This window comes from Mauremys reevesii, linkage group 8, assembly GCF_016161935.1.
Source record: "Mauremys reevesii isolate NIE-2019 linkage group 8, ASM1616193v1, whole genome shotgun sequence".
Classification (NCBI taxonomy): domain Eukaryota; kingdom Metazoa; phylum Chordata; order Testudines; family Geoemydidae; genus Mauremys; species Mauremys reevesii.
Window position 1 is genome coordinate 52348527 of NC_052630.1, and position 15235 is coordinate 52363761.

General features: G+C 43.8%; 1 protein-coding gene across 3 annotated transcripts; it reads right to left on the reverse strand.

Moving 5' to 3' along the window:
• Positions 1-305: 305 nt before the first annotated feature.
• Positions 306-14677, reverse strand: TOR1AIP2 (torsin 1A interacting protein 2). Of its 3 annotated transcripts, XR_005584049.1 has the most exons (6): positions 14282-14675; positions 12953-13128; positions 9365-9937; positions 8012-8098; positions 5202-6036; positions 306-2122 (listed from the first exon to the last, which is right to left on the reverse strand). XR_005584049.1 is itself a non-coding variant. In XM_039486232.1 (5 exons), exons 2-5 carry the CDS (start codon positions 12984-12986, stop codon positions 5252-5254), a joined length of 1479 nt encoding a protein of 492 aa, XP_039342166.1. In that variant the 5' UTR covers positions 12987-13128; positions 14282-14675; the 3' UTR covers positions 4934-5251. The 3 variants fall into 3 exon arrangements, 2 of the variants coding, with proteins under 2 accessions (XP_039342166.1, XP_039342167.1); XM_039486232.1 differs by lacking the exon at positions 306-2122 and having other exon boundaries at positions 4934-6036; XM_039486233.1 differs by lacking the exons at positions 306-2122; positions 8012-8098 and having other exon boundaries at positions 4934-6036; positions 14282-14677.
• Between the last annotated feature and the right edge of the window lie 558 nt (positions 14678-15235).

Below are 15235 nucleotides of genomic sequence, written 5' to 3' on the forward strand. Positions count from 1 at the left end.
AGCTCCACATAAGCACAATGGTCTGCCCACACTCAGTTGCAGGATTGGGCAGTCAGAGGCTGATCCAGAGTCAATCAGAACAGAAAGACGCTCTACCTTCACTAAGCTTTGGATCAAGCTTTTAGATGGGCTATGTTAGCATTGGACCTGTCCTGACCTAACTATGGCTCTGTCCTATAAAACAGATTGTCATGTACGTGCACTAAAACTCACTAGAAATGTATGAACAGTTTATAAAAAGACAAGGGCTTCAGTCTAACATTTAAGTCTTTGCTGGGTTCTTTTACAACCTCATGATTTATTGATTTATTTATTTAAAAACTACTTTAAGAAGCACAAGGAAGTTTTTCTTTAAAAAAGCATAAAATTTCTCTACACTGCAATAGCTCGACTGGTTAGTGCTCATGGACCATATTGTCCACACTGCCTTATGTACCTGAGAATCATTCCTTTCCATGCACAGAAGACAATGCAGTAGAAACGGAATACATAAAACTGTCTGTGCATGGCACTTGACTTTTAGATGTTAATATTTTTTCAAATCATTGAACTTGCACCATAGACTGATCTCTTGCTGATTATTAAGTCAAAGCAAACAATAAATCCCAAGCCACGCAGAAAAACAAGAAAGTGCTTCCATGTTGAGCACTTCTTTGATTAAAAATGAAAAGCAGCCAAATTCCCCCACCCCAAATTTTGTACAAAAATGTTCTTTGGACTGGACCCCTTGGTTTGCTGAATGTCAGCGCAGAGAGACTTTTTACAGCCACAGTTATTAATTATTCTCCTTAAAACCTGATCTAGCTGAGTGTTAGAATGTTGATTGTGTCCTAAGGAACACTTCAGAACACCAGCCCACCTTCTGTAGTAAAACCCTATTTCCATTCTGCAGGGGAGAAAAAAGCACGTGCTTTTCACTACAAGAATTGGATCACATATAAAATGCCAACTACTTTGGAAAAATGAGCAACACAACTACCCAAGACATGTCTTGAAATGGCCAGTCGTGCTGAAAAACCACATCCAATCTATTCTGTTTGCAAGGCACCACTGGTGTGCGGCACAGGCAGCATTGGTGTACAGTCATTGGAGGGGATTTTACAAAGTTACCCATCTCAGAGCGTCCAAGCATTTTCCTGTTGTTGCTTAATTAAAGCCTATGTCTTTGTAAGGCCTGTTTTGGGCAGTTCACCTTGATTGCTCGGTCCTTCAGCCCTCATATAGATTGCGCCGATCACAACATGTCTTCCATTTGGGCAGTTAAACTCGGAAGTAAGCTCCACTTCTTGCCACAGCCTCTTCTCCAACCGGAAGAGACTTGGGCCTTGCTCTTGCAATGTGATCTGTGCATTCAGACTCTCTGCACCCACACAGGTGCAGGGAGTCTGCCTGCAGAGATCTCATTGCAGGATTGGGGCCTTTAGAGCTTTAGCCTAGTACCCTGAGTCCCCTCCAGCATGACTTTAGTAGCTCTTCTCTAGACACTTTCCAGAATGCATCAGTACCTATGGAAGCAACATGCCCCCGAGTGGCTCAAGCTCTTCCTATGTTATGTACAGAAGATGATGTGCAATAATGCATTGGTGTGCACCAAGCTGGGGATTCATAAGCTTTCAAACAGTGCATAAAGTATTAGCTCGTTACCAGCCATCACTGCACTCAGTTCCCCAGCCATATGAAGCACTCCTATTACTCTGAGTGGCTGCTCCCCCAGGCTGGTGAGAAGGTGAGCTCCCCCTATGCAGAGATCCCATTGCAACATGTCCAATAGGGGCTGAAATAAATACCTCTATTAACAAATGTCTAGGGAACTAAAAGTTAATCATAAAGGCTATTTATAGAGAGACCTAGAGGCAACTGTGAATTACAAGATTATTATGTCCCTTTGCTGTTACCAGTAACATTACAAACCATGGGCCAATCAGCCTTCCCAGAGCTCTGGTGGGGGAGGAACTCTCCCTGAGAAAAGCAAGCCCTTGCCAAATTCCTCCTGGCCCCATCCAGCTTCCATCTTGTTCTCCAGACTGAACCTCCACAGGATCTGGGGATACACTGCTACAGCGGTGGCTACGACTGCCCCTTCTGTATGGGAGGGAGCAGGTGTGCAGGTGAAAGGTCCCCTCTGTACAGAAAAAACAATGAGGGAAATTATTTTGCAAAGGAGCTGGGACATCACCAGCGACCCAAAGAGGCCATTACAGCCTTGCTGCTGAAAGCTAATTTCTTTGAAAGGGGTTGTGATAACTGGCTGGCTGGCTGTCCATAAGGTGTGATAACTGAAATGGGGGGAGAAGGGGGGTAGCTCCCTTATGGACACCGAGCCAGCCAGTTAGCTGTAAAATCCCTCTTGGTGTCTGTTCTCTGCTTGCTTTACCTGTAAAGGGTTAACAAGCTCACAGGTAAAAGGAAAGGAGTGGGCACCTGACCAAAAGAGCCAATGGAAAGGTAGAACTTTTTAAAATTGGGAAAGAAACTTTCCCTTTGTCGGTTGTTCTCTGGGCTGCAGGGACACGGAGCAGCAATACTGTAAGCAGCTTTAAGACAGGTTTGATTATAGATTATCAATTCATACCTCAAACCTACTTATCCGAAGCCTCAGATATGTAAGTAAAATTAGGGAATGTCTAAAAAGATGTGATTAGGGTTATTTTATTTCTTATTGGCTTGTGGACTCCTCTGTGCTAACCCCAGATGCTTTTGTTTGCTTGTAACCTTTAAGCTGAACCCCCAAGAAAGCTATTTTGGGTGCTTGATTTTTGGAATTGCTCTTTTAAAAACTAGAAAAAGCCAAAGTTCCAGATGTATTTTCTTTCTTTTTGTTTTTAATAAAATTTACCTTTTTTAAGAACAGGATTGGATTTTTGGTGTCCTAAGAAGTTTGTGCATATGCTGTTTGATTAGCTGGTGGCAACAGCTAATTTCCTTTGTTTTCTTTCTCAGCTCTTCCCCGGAGAGGGGTGTGTGAAAGGGCTTGAGGGTACCCCACAGGGAGCAATTCCCAAGTGTGCCTTCCTGGATCCAAGGGAGTTTTTTTGCATTTGGGTGGTGGCAGCATTTACCAAGCCAAGGTCAGAGAAAAGCTGTAATCTTGGGAGTTTAATATAAGCCTGGAGAGCGGAAAGTATTAATTTTTAGAATCCTTGTGGGCCCCAACTTTCTGCACGCAGAGTGACACAGTGGGGATTCAGCCTTGACAGGGGCCATGTCAAGTTAAATATTTGAAAAAAAAAAACAAGCCAACAACCTTCCTTCACCTGTATTTTTAATATCATCCTAGTTTAAATAATCTAATTGAATTTTAAAAATCTAATCTGGTTTTAACACCATCAAGTTAATTACCTTCTTGCATTTCTCTGTTTGGACAATGAAATCACCTTCCATTTAGTTTCGTTTTCAGGTTCTCTTACACTAACACAATGATGTGGGCCCGGTTCGGACGCTCTGACCACTGGGCCAGATGCTCCAGTGTGATAAGTCCACTGTGCACCATGTAACCAGTGCAAAGTGGACTAAGAGGATGGAGATGGCCTGTGGAACTCTCTGCTTGTGGAAAGCTGGCAAAGTCAACTCCATCGCCAAACTGCGCCAATGGGACATCTCATTCTATTTAACATGAGCAAGATGATCCGGATCTGGCCCTTGGTTTGCAAATACTGCAGAGGGTTATGTGTGGTTCAGAAAGGCCTTCCACTGGAATTTTTAATAAAAATCTAGTTTGGTTTTAGGTTTTGTCTGATACAGTTTGGGGGCAGATTTGATCTGACAGGTTCCCTTCTTGGATAATATGGATCAATATTTTATCACTATTTTCCCTCCCATTACTACTCCCCTGCTCCCTTCTCTACCTATGTTCCCTACTTGTTACTCTTCCTTCTTCTCTTTCTCCCACTTTCAGAATGGCCTCTCCTTTAACCATTACCAAATAGTGTCACTTGAAATGCAGCATTGTCACACAAATCTAAGAATCTTGAGATGCACAGCAGCTGGGAGACGTGGCACCTTTCCATATACAAGAGTTTCATATTAGATTGAAGTAACTATGAAGTAGCTACTTCAATAATAACAACTTCAGATTTCAAAGTCACCCTGAGGAGTACCTCAGGATACCCCCCACATCCCCCAGGAGGAGTCCTTAGAACCACTGTCAACCTGACATTTTTTTTAATTGACTACTTTTAAAATTGCCATTTCTGGTTGAACACCCTATATACAGTGAACCAGCACCTCAGCTGGTATAAATCAGTATCCAGGGAGCTGCGCTGATTTACAACAGCTGAGGCTGTGGCCAGTATATCCTAATTTTCTTCTTAAAATATCCCTTAAGTATTTTTAACTGGGGTGTTCTGCTCCCCCGTTTCTTTCAGTCAGGGAAAAAGAAACTGACACTGCAAAGGAAACAATGAAATCGCCTTTTGCAAAGTGCTGTCAAATGTAAACAAATGGGACCGGGGAGGGAAGATAAATATTTCAACCCAGTTGCTTCTGTCAGTTATAGTAACCTCCTGTGTTACATATATCTATAATAGGTCCAATCTTTTCCAGGATAAATCTTCTTTTCAAGGTGATGTTATCCCTTCAATAACCACTCCCCTCCCTGTCTATTCTCTCCATTGGCCATAATCTTCTAGCTGTGCAGTTAGCAGTTTAAAGTACTAGCTCTTCCCATATATTAATCCACAAATGGGAAGCATCATTCTAGTGTCTATCCAACATGATTGGCTGAGATGGCTTAGCGGCCAGGGGTCGGCAACCTTTCAGAAGTGGTGTGCTGAGTCTTCATTTATTTACTCTAATTTAAGGCTTCGCGTGCCAGTAATACATTTTAACATTTTTTGAAGGTCTCTTTCTATAAGTCTATAATATATAACTAAACTATTGTTGTATGTAAAGTAAATAAGGTTTTTAAAATGTTTAAGAAGCTTCATTTAAAATTAAATTAAAATGCAGAGCCCCCTGGACTGGTGGCCAGGACCTGGGCAGTGTGAGTGCCACTGAAAATCAGCTCATGTGCCGCCTTTGGCACGCGTGCCATAGGTTGCCTACCCCTGGCTTAGCCAGTTAACACCTGCGCCATTGGGTCTCACTTTGAAAATTATAAAATCTTTCCAAGAGGTAAAAATAGATGTGACAGTGTCATGCTATTATAAAGTGAGCTTATTGTTCATTAATGGCTCCAGATCCCTGGCTTAGTAATAACTTGCCTCCTCTACACAAAGGCTTTGGCTGTCCTGGAAGCTGATTTCATTCACCACTATGGTTTGGTTTGGAAAGAACAGCCATTGTTCTCTATGGCTTTTACTGGATGGATGGGCAGTACCAGGTGGGAGATGCGGCTCCACAACCCACTCAGCTTGTCGGTGTCCATGTGGTTGTAGGAGCTGGGAGTGTTGGCATTGGTGAATTTGGCCCAGAGGAAATCACGGACTCTCTCCTCGACTTGCTGTAGGTTTATATTAGCGTCCAGCTTCTCTTCCTCCAGCAGGACCGTTAAGAGCAGTGCCACGTCTTTGAAGGCCGCGCTCTCATGGTCACAGTACTTGTAAAAGATCAAGGTGGAGCCAGCTGGTAGCGACTCGAACCGGTGCACCACTGCGGCCCTCTTGCCCTCCTCAAAGCCGGTGCTCAGCTCATAATCTACCTCCAGTTTAGCTTTGTCGCTGTTGAGTGTGGCTTTACCTGCCCCGTCAACCTGGATGGTACTGGCACGGAGTGAGGTGGAGTAGGCATCTGCAATACGGTTGCTCAGGCACTTTAAGGTTTCTTCACCTTCACGGGCAGCAGTAAAGATTAAAATAGCTGGCTCTCTATGACTGGAAGTGTTGAGATGCCTCTGCAATAATTTTTGCCCTCTAACCCACAGGTAAGAGGTCTGGCCCGGAAAGCTGTCCTTCAGCTGGTTAAACCTGGACAAGAAGGCCTCCAAGGCTGGATTTTTTGGCATATGGTGGGGCTGGGAAGTATAGTAGCCATTGCAATATATGCTGAAACAAACCACAACTACCAGGACTCCCAGTGAAGCTGCAGGAGAGGCAAGACCTGTTAGAGAAGGTTGAGGGGAAGGGACAAGAGAGAGAGAGTGAAAGAGTCTGACATGAGTACAGTGGCATGCTGGAGGCTAGCACAGAGATATGCCTTTGTCTTCATCCATCTCCCAGACCCCAACATCTGCTTTCTAATGGAAATGATAGGCTCACCACATTAACCTAGTGAGGGCCTTAAAAATGTTTAATGTAGCACTGAAAAAGAACCCTCTTCCCTGAGGTTAGGGGACTTGCTCTGCCACTGAGCAAAGGGCCCTACAAACCCACAGACTGAGCTATGGCCCGCAGCTTTGGAACCATGGCGTGAGATCCTACATGTTCCCTTGGGAAACTTCAGTCCTTTGTGTCATTTATTGCCTTTTCCCCCTAGAATTTAATGCACCAAATCCCAATCCGACAGCACTTTTCACAGCTCTTTTCTAATGCAGTTTTGTAGGCCATCAGTTTAGGGCACTCAGTGGCGTGGTGGAGCTGCTGGGTGCTCAGCCTTCCAAAATCCAGACTGCTTACTATCTAAGGTATTTATATGGTCCCTAGTGCTGTAGTGTCTGAGTGCCTCACCATCTTCATTGGGCCTATCCTCAACAGCCCTGTGAGGTAGGGATGTATTACTCCTGTTTTATGGAAGGGAAACTAAGGCACAAAGATAGCAAGGCCCAGATCCATATGGGTATTTAGGCCCCTCACTCTCATTGATTTAAATGGGAGTGAAGTGTCAGAGGGCTAGCTGTGTTAGTCTGGATCTGTAAAAGCGGCAAAGAGTCCTGTGGCACCTTATAGACTAACAAACATATTGGAGCATGAGCTTTTGTGGGTGAATATCCACTTCGTCGGATGCATGTCGAAGTGGGTATTCACCCACGAAAGCTCATGCTCCAATATGTTTGTTAGTCCAAATGGGAGTGAGGTGCCTAAATATCTTACTAGATCTGGGGCTAAGGGCCAGATTGTTAACTGTATTTATTTAGACATTGCTGTGCTCAGCATTGCAATGCCTAACTGACTTGGAAGCCTACATCTCATTTTCAAAAGGGATTGGGGTATTTAGAATTCTAAAAGCCATTGGCTTTCAATGGGATTTTGGCCCCCCCTAAGTGTCTAAATCCCTTTTGCAAACGAGATTTAGCCTCCTCACTCAGTTAGGCGGCACAAAGCTGAGTGCAGCAACACCTGAATACCTTTAAAAATCTGGGCCTTCGAGAATTGCCCAAGATCCCACACATGCCAAACAGAGGATTGAATCCCGGTCTCCTAAGTCCCAGACTAGCCACCTAGCCACTGGACCAGCCTCAGCCTTTTAGCTCAGATCTTAAATAAAGATTTAGCAGCTTAACTTCAGTCAACTTTTCTTAAAATCTTTGCCACTATTGCCGAGTACAAATACCCTGTTGGTATTTATTTTAAAGAGACAGTGGCCACCTCACGATGTCCCTGCAGGGAGAAGGGGACAAGTTACTTGGAGGGCCCTGTCATTGTTGCCAAGGCCTGGTGCTGTGGGGTTGGGTTATGGGGAAGGAAGCATACCTTCCTGCACAGCGAGCAGGCGTGTCCCTGCACACCTTTCCATGCCCTGGGAACTTTAAGGAAATCCCATGTATTATGGGACTGAGCCAGACGCACCTTCGTTATGGATGAGAGCTGCTTTCCATTTCAAACCCATGTCTCTAAAATCCCCATTAAACTAAATTTGCAGCAGTTTTCGCAAATCCTGGACCAAAGGGTTAATCCAGCTCCGCAAGAGCCTCCCGTCAACACAGGGGGTTAGGTTGGTATAACCACATCACTCAGGGGTGTGGATTTTTCACACCACTGAGTGATGCAGCTATACCAATGTACGTTTGTAGTACAGACCTGGCCTGAGAGGCCTGAGTGAAAGGTCTGAATGTGTTTCATTATCTGATCCTGGTTGCTGACTGTTTCCAAGGGAACTGTGAACAATGAAACGCACAAGGAAACCTTCCCGTTCTCACCATTTCCTAAAAAGAACTTCTTCTCTGGCGTTGCTTCCTGCCTGGTCTCTGTCTCTTGTGGATGGGCTTCAGCCTCTGACTTCACCGCTGTGGGTCAGATATTTTAAAATAAGGGAGATTAAGTTTGCCACTCACTAGTAAAGGCAAAAATCAGTCTAATCACACTACTAAAAATAAAGTCTGCATCCATAGAACACAAGACAAATCTGTGAGACTGCTTTCAGCTGCAGACACCTCTGCTTTGGGAGGCTGTCATCACCCTGCAAAGAATGGAAAGGAACATGCAGCTCTTTAAAGCCCCTCACAATTTCCCTTCTTCCCGAGCAGGAGAGAGACCCACTCAGTGAGAATGAGCCAGCTGGGATCTGTGCTGAGCTGGAGATAGCTTCATCCCTGCTCAGCTCTTTAGAAACTGCAGCTTGCCCCTGGGTCAGCTCAGCCTCCAAATCTTGGGTAGGGCAAGGATCTTTATAAGATGCTCCACCAGCAAGTATCAGTGGGGATGGGGCAGAGAGGCTGATGAGAGTTGTTCCTTACGCAGCTAAGGTCTCTGCAATAGCTGAAAAGCTGGGTGAAATGTCCTACAAACAGAAGCTGCCCTCGATTGTGATTAAATACTTAAAGTGCGGTTCTGCTCTGAAAAGTGTCTATGTACGAACTGAACCTTCTCAGAATAGCTCTGCTCTCGGTTTGTGCTGTCAGACCTCCTGAGTTTAGTGACAAAAGTATATTCTTGCTGCTCATTACTTCGGAACCAGCACAACCCAGAGAGAGTGAGCTAGAGCAGCAGTTCTCAGCCAGGGGCCTGAGGCCTCCTGGGGGGCCCCGAGCAGGTCTCAGGGGGTCCACCAAGCAGGGCGGCATTAGACTCACTCCAGGTCAGAAAGCCGAAGCCCCGCCGCCCTGAGCCCTGCCACCTGGGGCTGAAGCCAAAGCATGAGCAACTTAGGGGTTTCAATGAAACAAAACTATTCATGAACAAAGCCCCTGGTTGTTGTGAAGACTTTCAAATTTTTGTTGGAAAAAACAAACCTACAAAAAAGAGCTTTCGTTTTACAATTAAAAGTCTAAATTTTCCACAGAACAGAAACTCATTTGCTGACTAGCTGCAGAAGCAACCGTGTTGACTCTGAGGCCAGAATGAGTTTGCAGGGCTGGCAATCTGGGAAAACATCTTCCTACTTGTAAACCCAGCACAGGTGATCTGAAATCCTTGACTGAGAGACAAAACCCTCAATGCCAGTCTTACAAATCCCCTTTTCAGAGATTAACCTCACATTAAGTTGAAGGCAAGGAATCTGCAGAGACCTCAAACATGGCAGCACTTTGTCATGCAAACTACTGTTGACTCACCTTCAGTCGAGTGTCTCTTCCTTGCTGTGTCTTGGGGTCTCTCTCCCTCCTTGTTTGAGATACTCTCTTTCATTGGTTCCAGGAAGTCTGCAGATGGAAGTGTGGTTTCTTGGATTATGGTATCTTGTGGCTCTCCTCTGGGGGTGGGTACACTGTTCTCCTCTTCTGTTGGGGGTTCCCCTATGATTTTCTCCTCCAGAGCAACTGGCACTGAATGTGTTTTCCTTTCACCTAAGGAAGATACCATGTCTTTGTCCAGGGAATAGTCTGGTAAACTCATTGTGTTAAGGTTCAGAAGGCCTGGAGACTCCTCAGTGTTTGTTTTCAGAGAAATTCCATCAGAACTCACTGGCCTTCCCTCTGAGGAATCCTCTTCATTTACTGCAGAGGGGCTTCCAGACACACTGTTTGTATCTTGGGGACCTAGTGTTTCTATTTCTGGGGAGGTTTTCAGTTGGACAGAACCAGAATCTTCAATCATCTTTTCTTGGTGGGTCCTCAATACATTTTCACCTTCTTGGACCTGGGGAGTCTTCTCCTCCTCTCTTCTCATCAATTCTTGGGCCGGGTAGGCTGTGGGATCAAAAAGTCAAATACTGTTTATTTTCTTTAATATAATGGTCAAGAATACTGAGTTGCTGACTAGTTTTCTATAAACTCCCACCAAAACTCCTAGTCCTATACGCTCCAAAACTGACACACAACAAGAATGGGGATGAGATTCCCATGACTCCTCTCCACCAATGAACTACACTTTACCATCTTCGTAGAGATCTCAACCTGGCCTCTAAATTTGTGCCTGCCACTCTGCAAATACAATAATTTGTTCACGCTAATGGTCCTGCAAAGATTGGATCCTGGCTATTTTAGAAATTTACCCCTCTTTCTGTACTCTGCACCCAGCTGTCAAGACCAGCCAGGACATATAAATGGTCACCGACAGTCTTAGGTGGAAGTCCCTTGACTCTGTAAGTATAGTCCATCAAATTGCAGAATATGTCATAAGGCCTAACTATGTATCTGGGGTTTCCCTAGTTGGTATGTCAAGGAGAAGAGGATGTAGATTATGTTTTGTGGTTTGGGGAGTTTCTGCTAGTGGTGTTGACATGGTAGCAGATTGATCTGAGTGAATTCAAAACATTTCTTTGCAACTACTGTACATAAAAAATGTAACTTGCTTCTGCTATATTTCTAATTTTTTTTCATTGACTTTCTGTGGTGGTTCTACCAAAGAATTTAGGTTTGTTTGCAGAAACAGAAATGTAAAGCAAATATTAGAGAATATTTGCACAAAGGAAGTTTTGAACTCGTAAATGTGAGTATCTGTGCCAGGAACTTTAATCTTAGACTTCCAGTCAGGGATCAAACAACAGATATAAGAGAGCTATAGGCTCTAGCAAAACTACCCAACATGGTTCAGATTTCAAATACTGAATATTTGGAACAACCTGCTCACAAAAAATCTACAGCTCAAGAACTATTATCGTATGGAAATTATTCAGCAAATAATTTTGAATACAAAATAAATCTGACAAAATTGTAAGATGCTCTCAGACAATTCAAGAGCAGTGAAACAAATATATATTTGTTGAATACAATCTTTGCTATGAATTACCCACTGAATTCTTTTAGCACCGGTGTGGATTGGGTAAAGTGAACTTATGTGTTCAGGAGTTCTTTGGGGGTAAGGGGGACTGTCATTTATCTGTTTTACACTAGCACAGTGGTTCTCAAACTTATTTGATCATGCCCCCTTCATTGTGTCTGTAGTAGTTTACGCTCTGCACCACACCACTACATATACCGATAAAAAACAATCAACTTGCAACTCTCACTAAATATGAAAAACAGTAAGGCACTGATTCAAACAGAGCCAACAGACAATTGTAATGAGTAAAAGCAACACTGAAATTGTGGTTGATGCTTACAATTAAAGGTGCACCTAGTGTCATAGCAAACAGATTAACATACAAATGGCAACGACTCTGTATAATGCTATTCATTCTTACCAGAAATCTGTCAAAACGCACAGTGGGGACCTGAGGACCTGATATGTTTGGAGGAATTAGCTTTGCTAGTTATTCATTACTGTGGGTAAAATGTGCAAATTTTTCCCCCGCTAAAGCTTCTCATACCCAATTTGAGAACCTCTGTACTAGAAAATAAAAGTACGCAGTATACATAGAAACAAAAATAAATTGTCCAGTTAGGCTTCTGAATACCCAAGTTGTGCACAGATAATTGCTGTGAGGATCATTCTGGTTTACATATTCAAAATCTGGGGCCAGCAAGCTAGAGGCCATGTGTTGAACAGTTGGTCTATGATGTGACCAGCTATAATTTCCTGGTCTCTGGGTGCTGTGGAATTTGGATCTCAGAACTGATCCAATTCTTCTTTGTATGGAAAACATGTCTCCCACAGGGATTCTGGAACAATTGTATAGTGGAGGTACTGAGAGCCATTGAACCAAACTGTAAACCCTGTATATAATGAAAATCACTTCAAGCCAGGGGGTGCAGCAGCAACACCCCCAGCACCCCTATTTCCAGCACTTATGGTCCCCTAAGTCCACAACACACTCACTTCTCAAACATAACCATATTCATGTTCTTAGGGAAACTGGGAACTTTAAATTCAGCTCTGCAGTTGCAACTCTGCAGTTAGTTCATCTGCAATAAAAGCTACTTTGTTAATTGCCCCAAATATTGGCCTGTGGGACCTCTGCCCACCTCTGCTTGAAGCTTGATTATTTCAGAGGTCAGAAGGAGGGATAGCTCGCTGGTTTGAGCATTGGCATGCTAGACCCAGGGTTGTGAGGTCAATCCTTGAGGTGGCCACATAGGGATTTGAGGTAAAAAATCTGTCTGGGGATTGGTCCTGCTTCAAGCAGGGGGCTGGACTAGATGACCTCCTGAGGTCCCTTCCAACCCTGAGATTCTATGAAAGAAATTCCCCTCTATCCTCTACAGTAGAGCACAATTAGGTAACTGTACGGTGTTGAGGTGCAGGGTGGAAAAGGTTCTCTTGGTCTGAAGCATTGATCACTGTCCTGGATAGAACCCTGGACCTAGGATAGGTATCTATGGCCTTGTCAACACAGGGATGGCTTGTTCTCACAGGACTCTGAAATTCAAACCGCTAGCTTTGCTTTAAGTATGAGAGTGACTGGCATGGGGCTTCCTTTTATTGAACAGGAAATACAGAAATGAAACAGGCTTTTTCCTTTCCAGGTTTTAGTTTCATTGAGGAGATTTTCTCTTCCGGTGTTTCTGAAAATGCAGTAGCTAGGGACTATAGCACTGGAGACATGCATAGAACTCCCTTAAGACTCAGCTTTTCAAGGAGAACTTTGTTTAAACACAGATGCCCCAGCATGCGCGCACACACACCAGAATCCAGCCCATCTCTGCAAGCGTTCACCCACTGTGGCCCCACCCTATTCTTAAAGGACCAGCTCCCATTTATCTTATTATATAACTAGTAATAATGACAAATACAACAGTACACAAATATTGAAAATTATTATTAAATATTAACCTATTTCTAAAACATCTATTCCAGGGGCCTCACATTCACACCAGACTTACTCCGGTGAGGATCCTGGTCTCCGTTTTCTGCCATTCTCTTGATCGTTTGGTGTTTTGGTTTCTTGACTAGATTGTTACACTTCCTGATTAGGTCATACAGATGCCTGCTATCTTCTTTCTGGTCCGAATAGCTTGATTAGTCTCAACCAGCTCATGGAGACCATCCCCTGAGCCAACTAAATACAAAGAATAAAGCAATGACTCATACTGGAAAACTTGAGACCTTCCCCACCACCACCAAAGCCATTAATAAAGCTGTTTGGAGCTGTGTGAGCCTGTTACCTTTACGATGGAATATATCGAGATGCACCTCAGATAATCAGTGACATCTGAACACTTCAGGCCTAGTGCTGTTAACAAGCAGCTAATATGACTGTAAAGGTGTTCAACTGGGTCTATATGGGTGATCTTCAATTATGTTAAGATAATTTGACTGGAAAAAAAAACAAACCACTTTTGCCCATGTAGACCAGGCCTAAGCCCTTATATCTGAATCCCATTAGTGGGGCAGTGATTTGGGAAGTCACACTGTACCTGTCAGTGCTGTCTCTGTGGTCAGAGGACTTCAATCTCCAGGGCTGTCGCACCAGCAATTTAATCCACTCATTTAAAATATGTTTGAATCAAACTGCCACACACAGAATATAAATGCTGGGGGGTGGGAGGGAGAGTGTTGAAAGGAAAAGGAAAGAGGAGGCATGCCTCTCAACCTGCTAAGGCGTAAGAATGTGAGCCTGGCTTTTGAACAGTCACAAAGGCCCTAAGTGAGGGAAGGACACAAATAACACAGAAGAGCGATGTGGGATTCAGTTTCTTCACGTAATAATGTTTTCTATCGTTTCAGTTTCAAAATGATGCATTTTGTGATGCCAAACATGTATAGTCAACACTAGTGAGCAATGTATCCTGTTTTCAGACTTGGCTAAGAGGAACGAGTAAGTACATGGGCAATTGAAAAGAGAAACTTTCCCTGATGGCAATCGGCTTGCATACAAGATTTCTGCTTAGTACAGGATCTATATGCACAGGACCAGTAGTCTGTGCCCTCTGTCCCTCATACAGAGTCTAGTAAGAGACTTCCCCACACCAGATGGCTTACCGTCTCTATTGTCATGCCCTCTAACTGAAGGCAATACCATATTTGGAGTTAAACAAACAAAACTGCTCCCTATGGAGGCAAGTGGTCAGATTTACAGCTCACCCCCCAGGAATTTCTGCACTCTGCCGCCCACTGCAACCCACCACCTTTTGATTCCTCCTTTGTGTTATTTAGAAAGAGCAGGAAGTGAGAAATTAAAAGTTCAGTAACTCCAAGAGTTGAACACTTACTTGTGTGGATTGCAGCAGCTGCTCTTAGCGGGGATTTCTTAGCAGAGGGGTTGTTACAGGCGGATCCAAACTGCTCCCTACCACAAACGTCCCAAGGGCCCTTCAGTTTCGATGTTAGAGGGAAAACAGATCCTCTCAAATACACACACCCATAAACTCTTTATCCTTCCACTGTCAACGTGACAGTGAACTTTGCACCCATCCAAGGTGCCATAGTGTGGAATGCTGGGATATGTAGTTCTGCCCCCACTCTTTGACTACAGCCACGTTTCTTTGAATGAATAGTCCCTAGTTGTAGATCAGTCAGTGGCTTTGTTCTGATTACAAACATGTATTTTCAGGAAATAACTCATCTGTTTGGACTTATTTACATAACTCTACAATTGTACAGAGCATCCTTCAAACAGACTATCTCAAACCACTTTAGATGTTAAATAATAGAATTAAATTTATAGCAGCAGCAGCAGCATGGCAAATTCCAAAGGGACCTAGCCTCCTTGCAGCTCAAGTGGATCTTGAGATCAGATGGCTCTCTAGCTCAGTCCTTAAGTTGGTCTGGCTGGATGTTCAGTCTACGTCTATCATTCATTACCTTATCGCACCACTGAATTGCCACCAAGCAGCCTCCAGATAATCCTTCAGATTATAGCCAGCTCAGTATTAACCTGTCTCGATGGGACACTGAGCAGATGGCAACTGTTAAATACTTAAGAAGCATCATAGACAGTGCTGAAGGATGCTCAAAAGATGTGGATGCTTGTATAGCAGGAGCTACTGCTATATTTCAAGCCCTTCAGTGATCTCTGTGGGGACGTCATGACATTAAGCTTGCTGTGAAGCTGCAGGTCTATAGAACCCTGGTTACACCAACTTTATGGTACAGCAGTGAAATATGGACATTGAGGAAGGCTGAAGAGAGTGGATTGATGTTTTTGATTCTTCATCAGCTGCTCC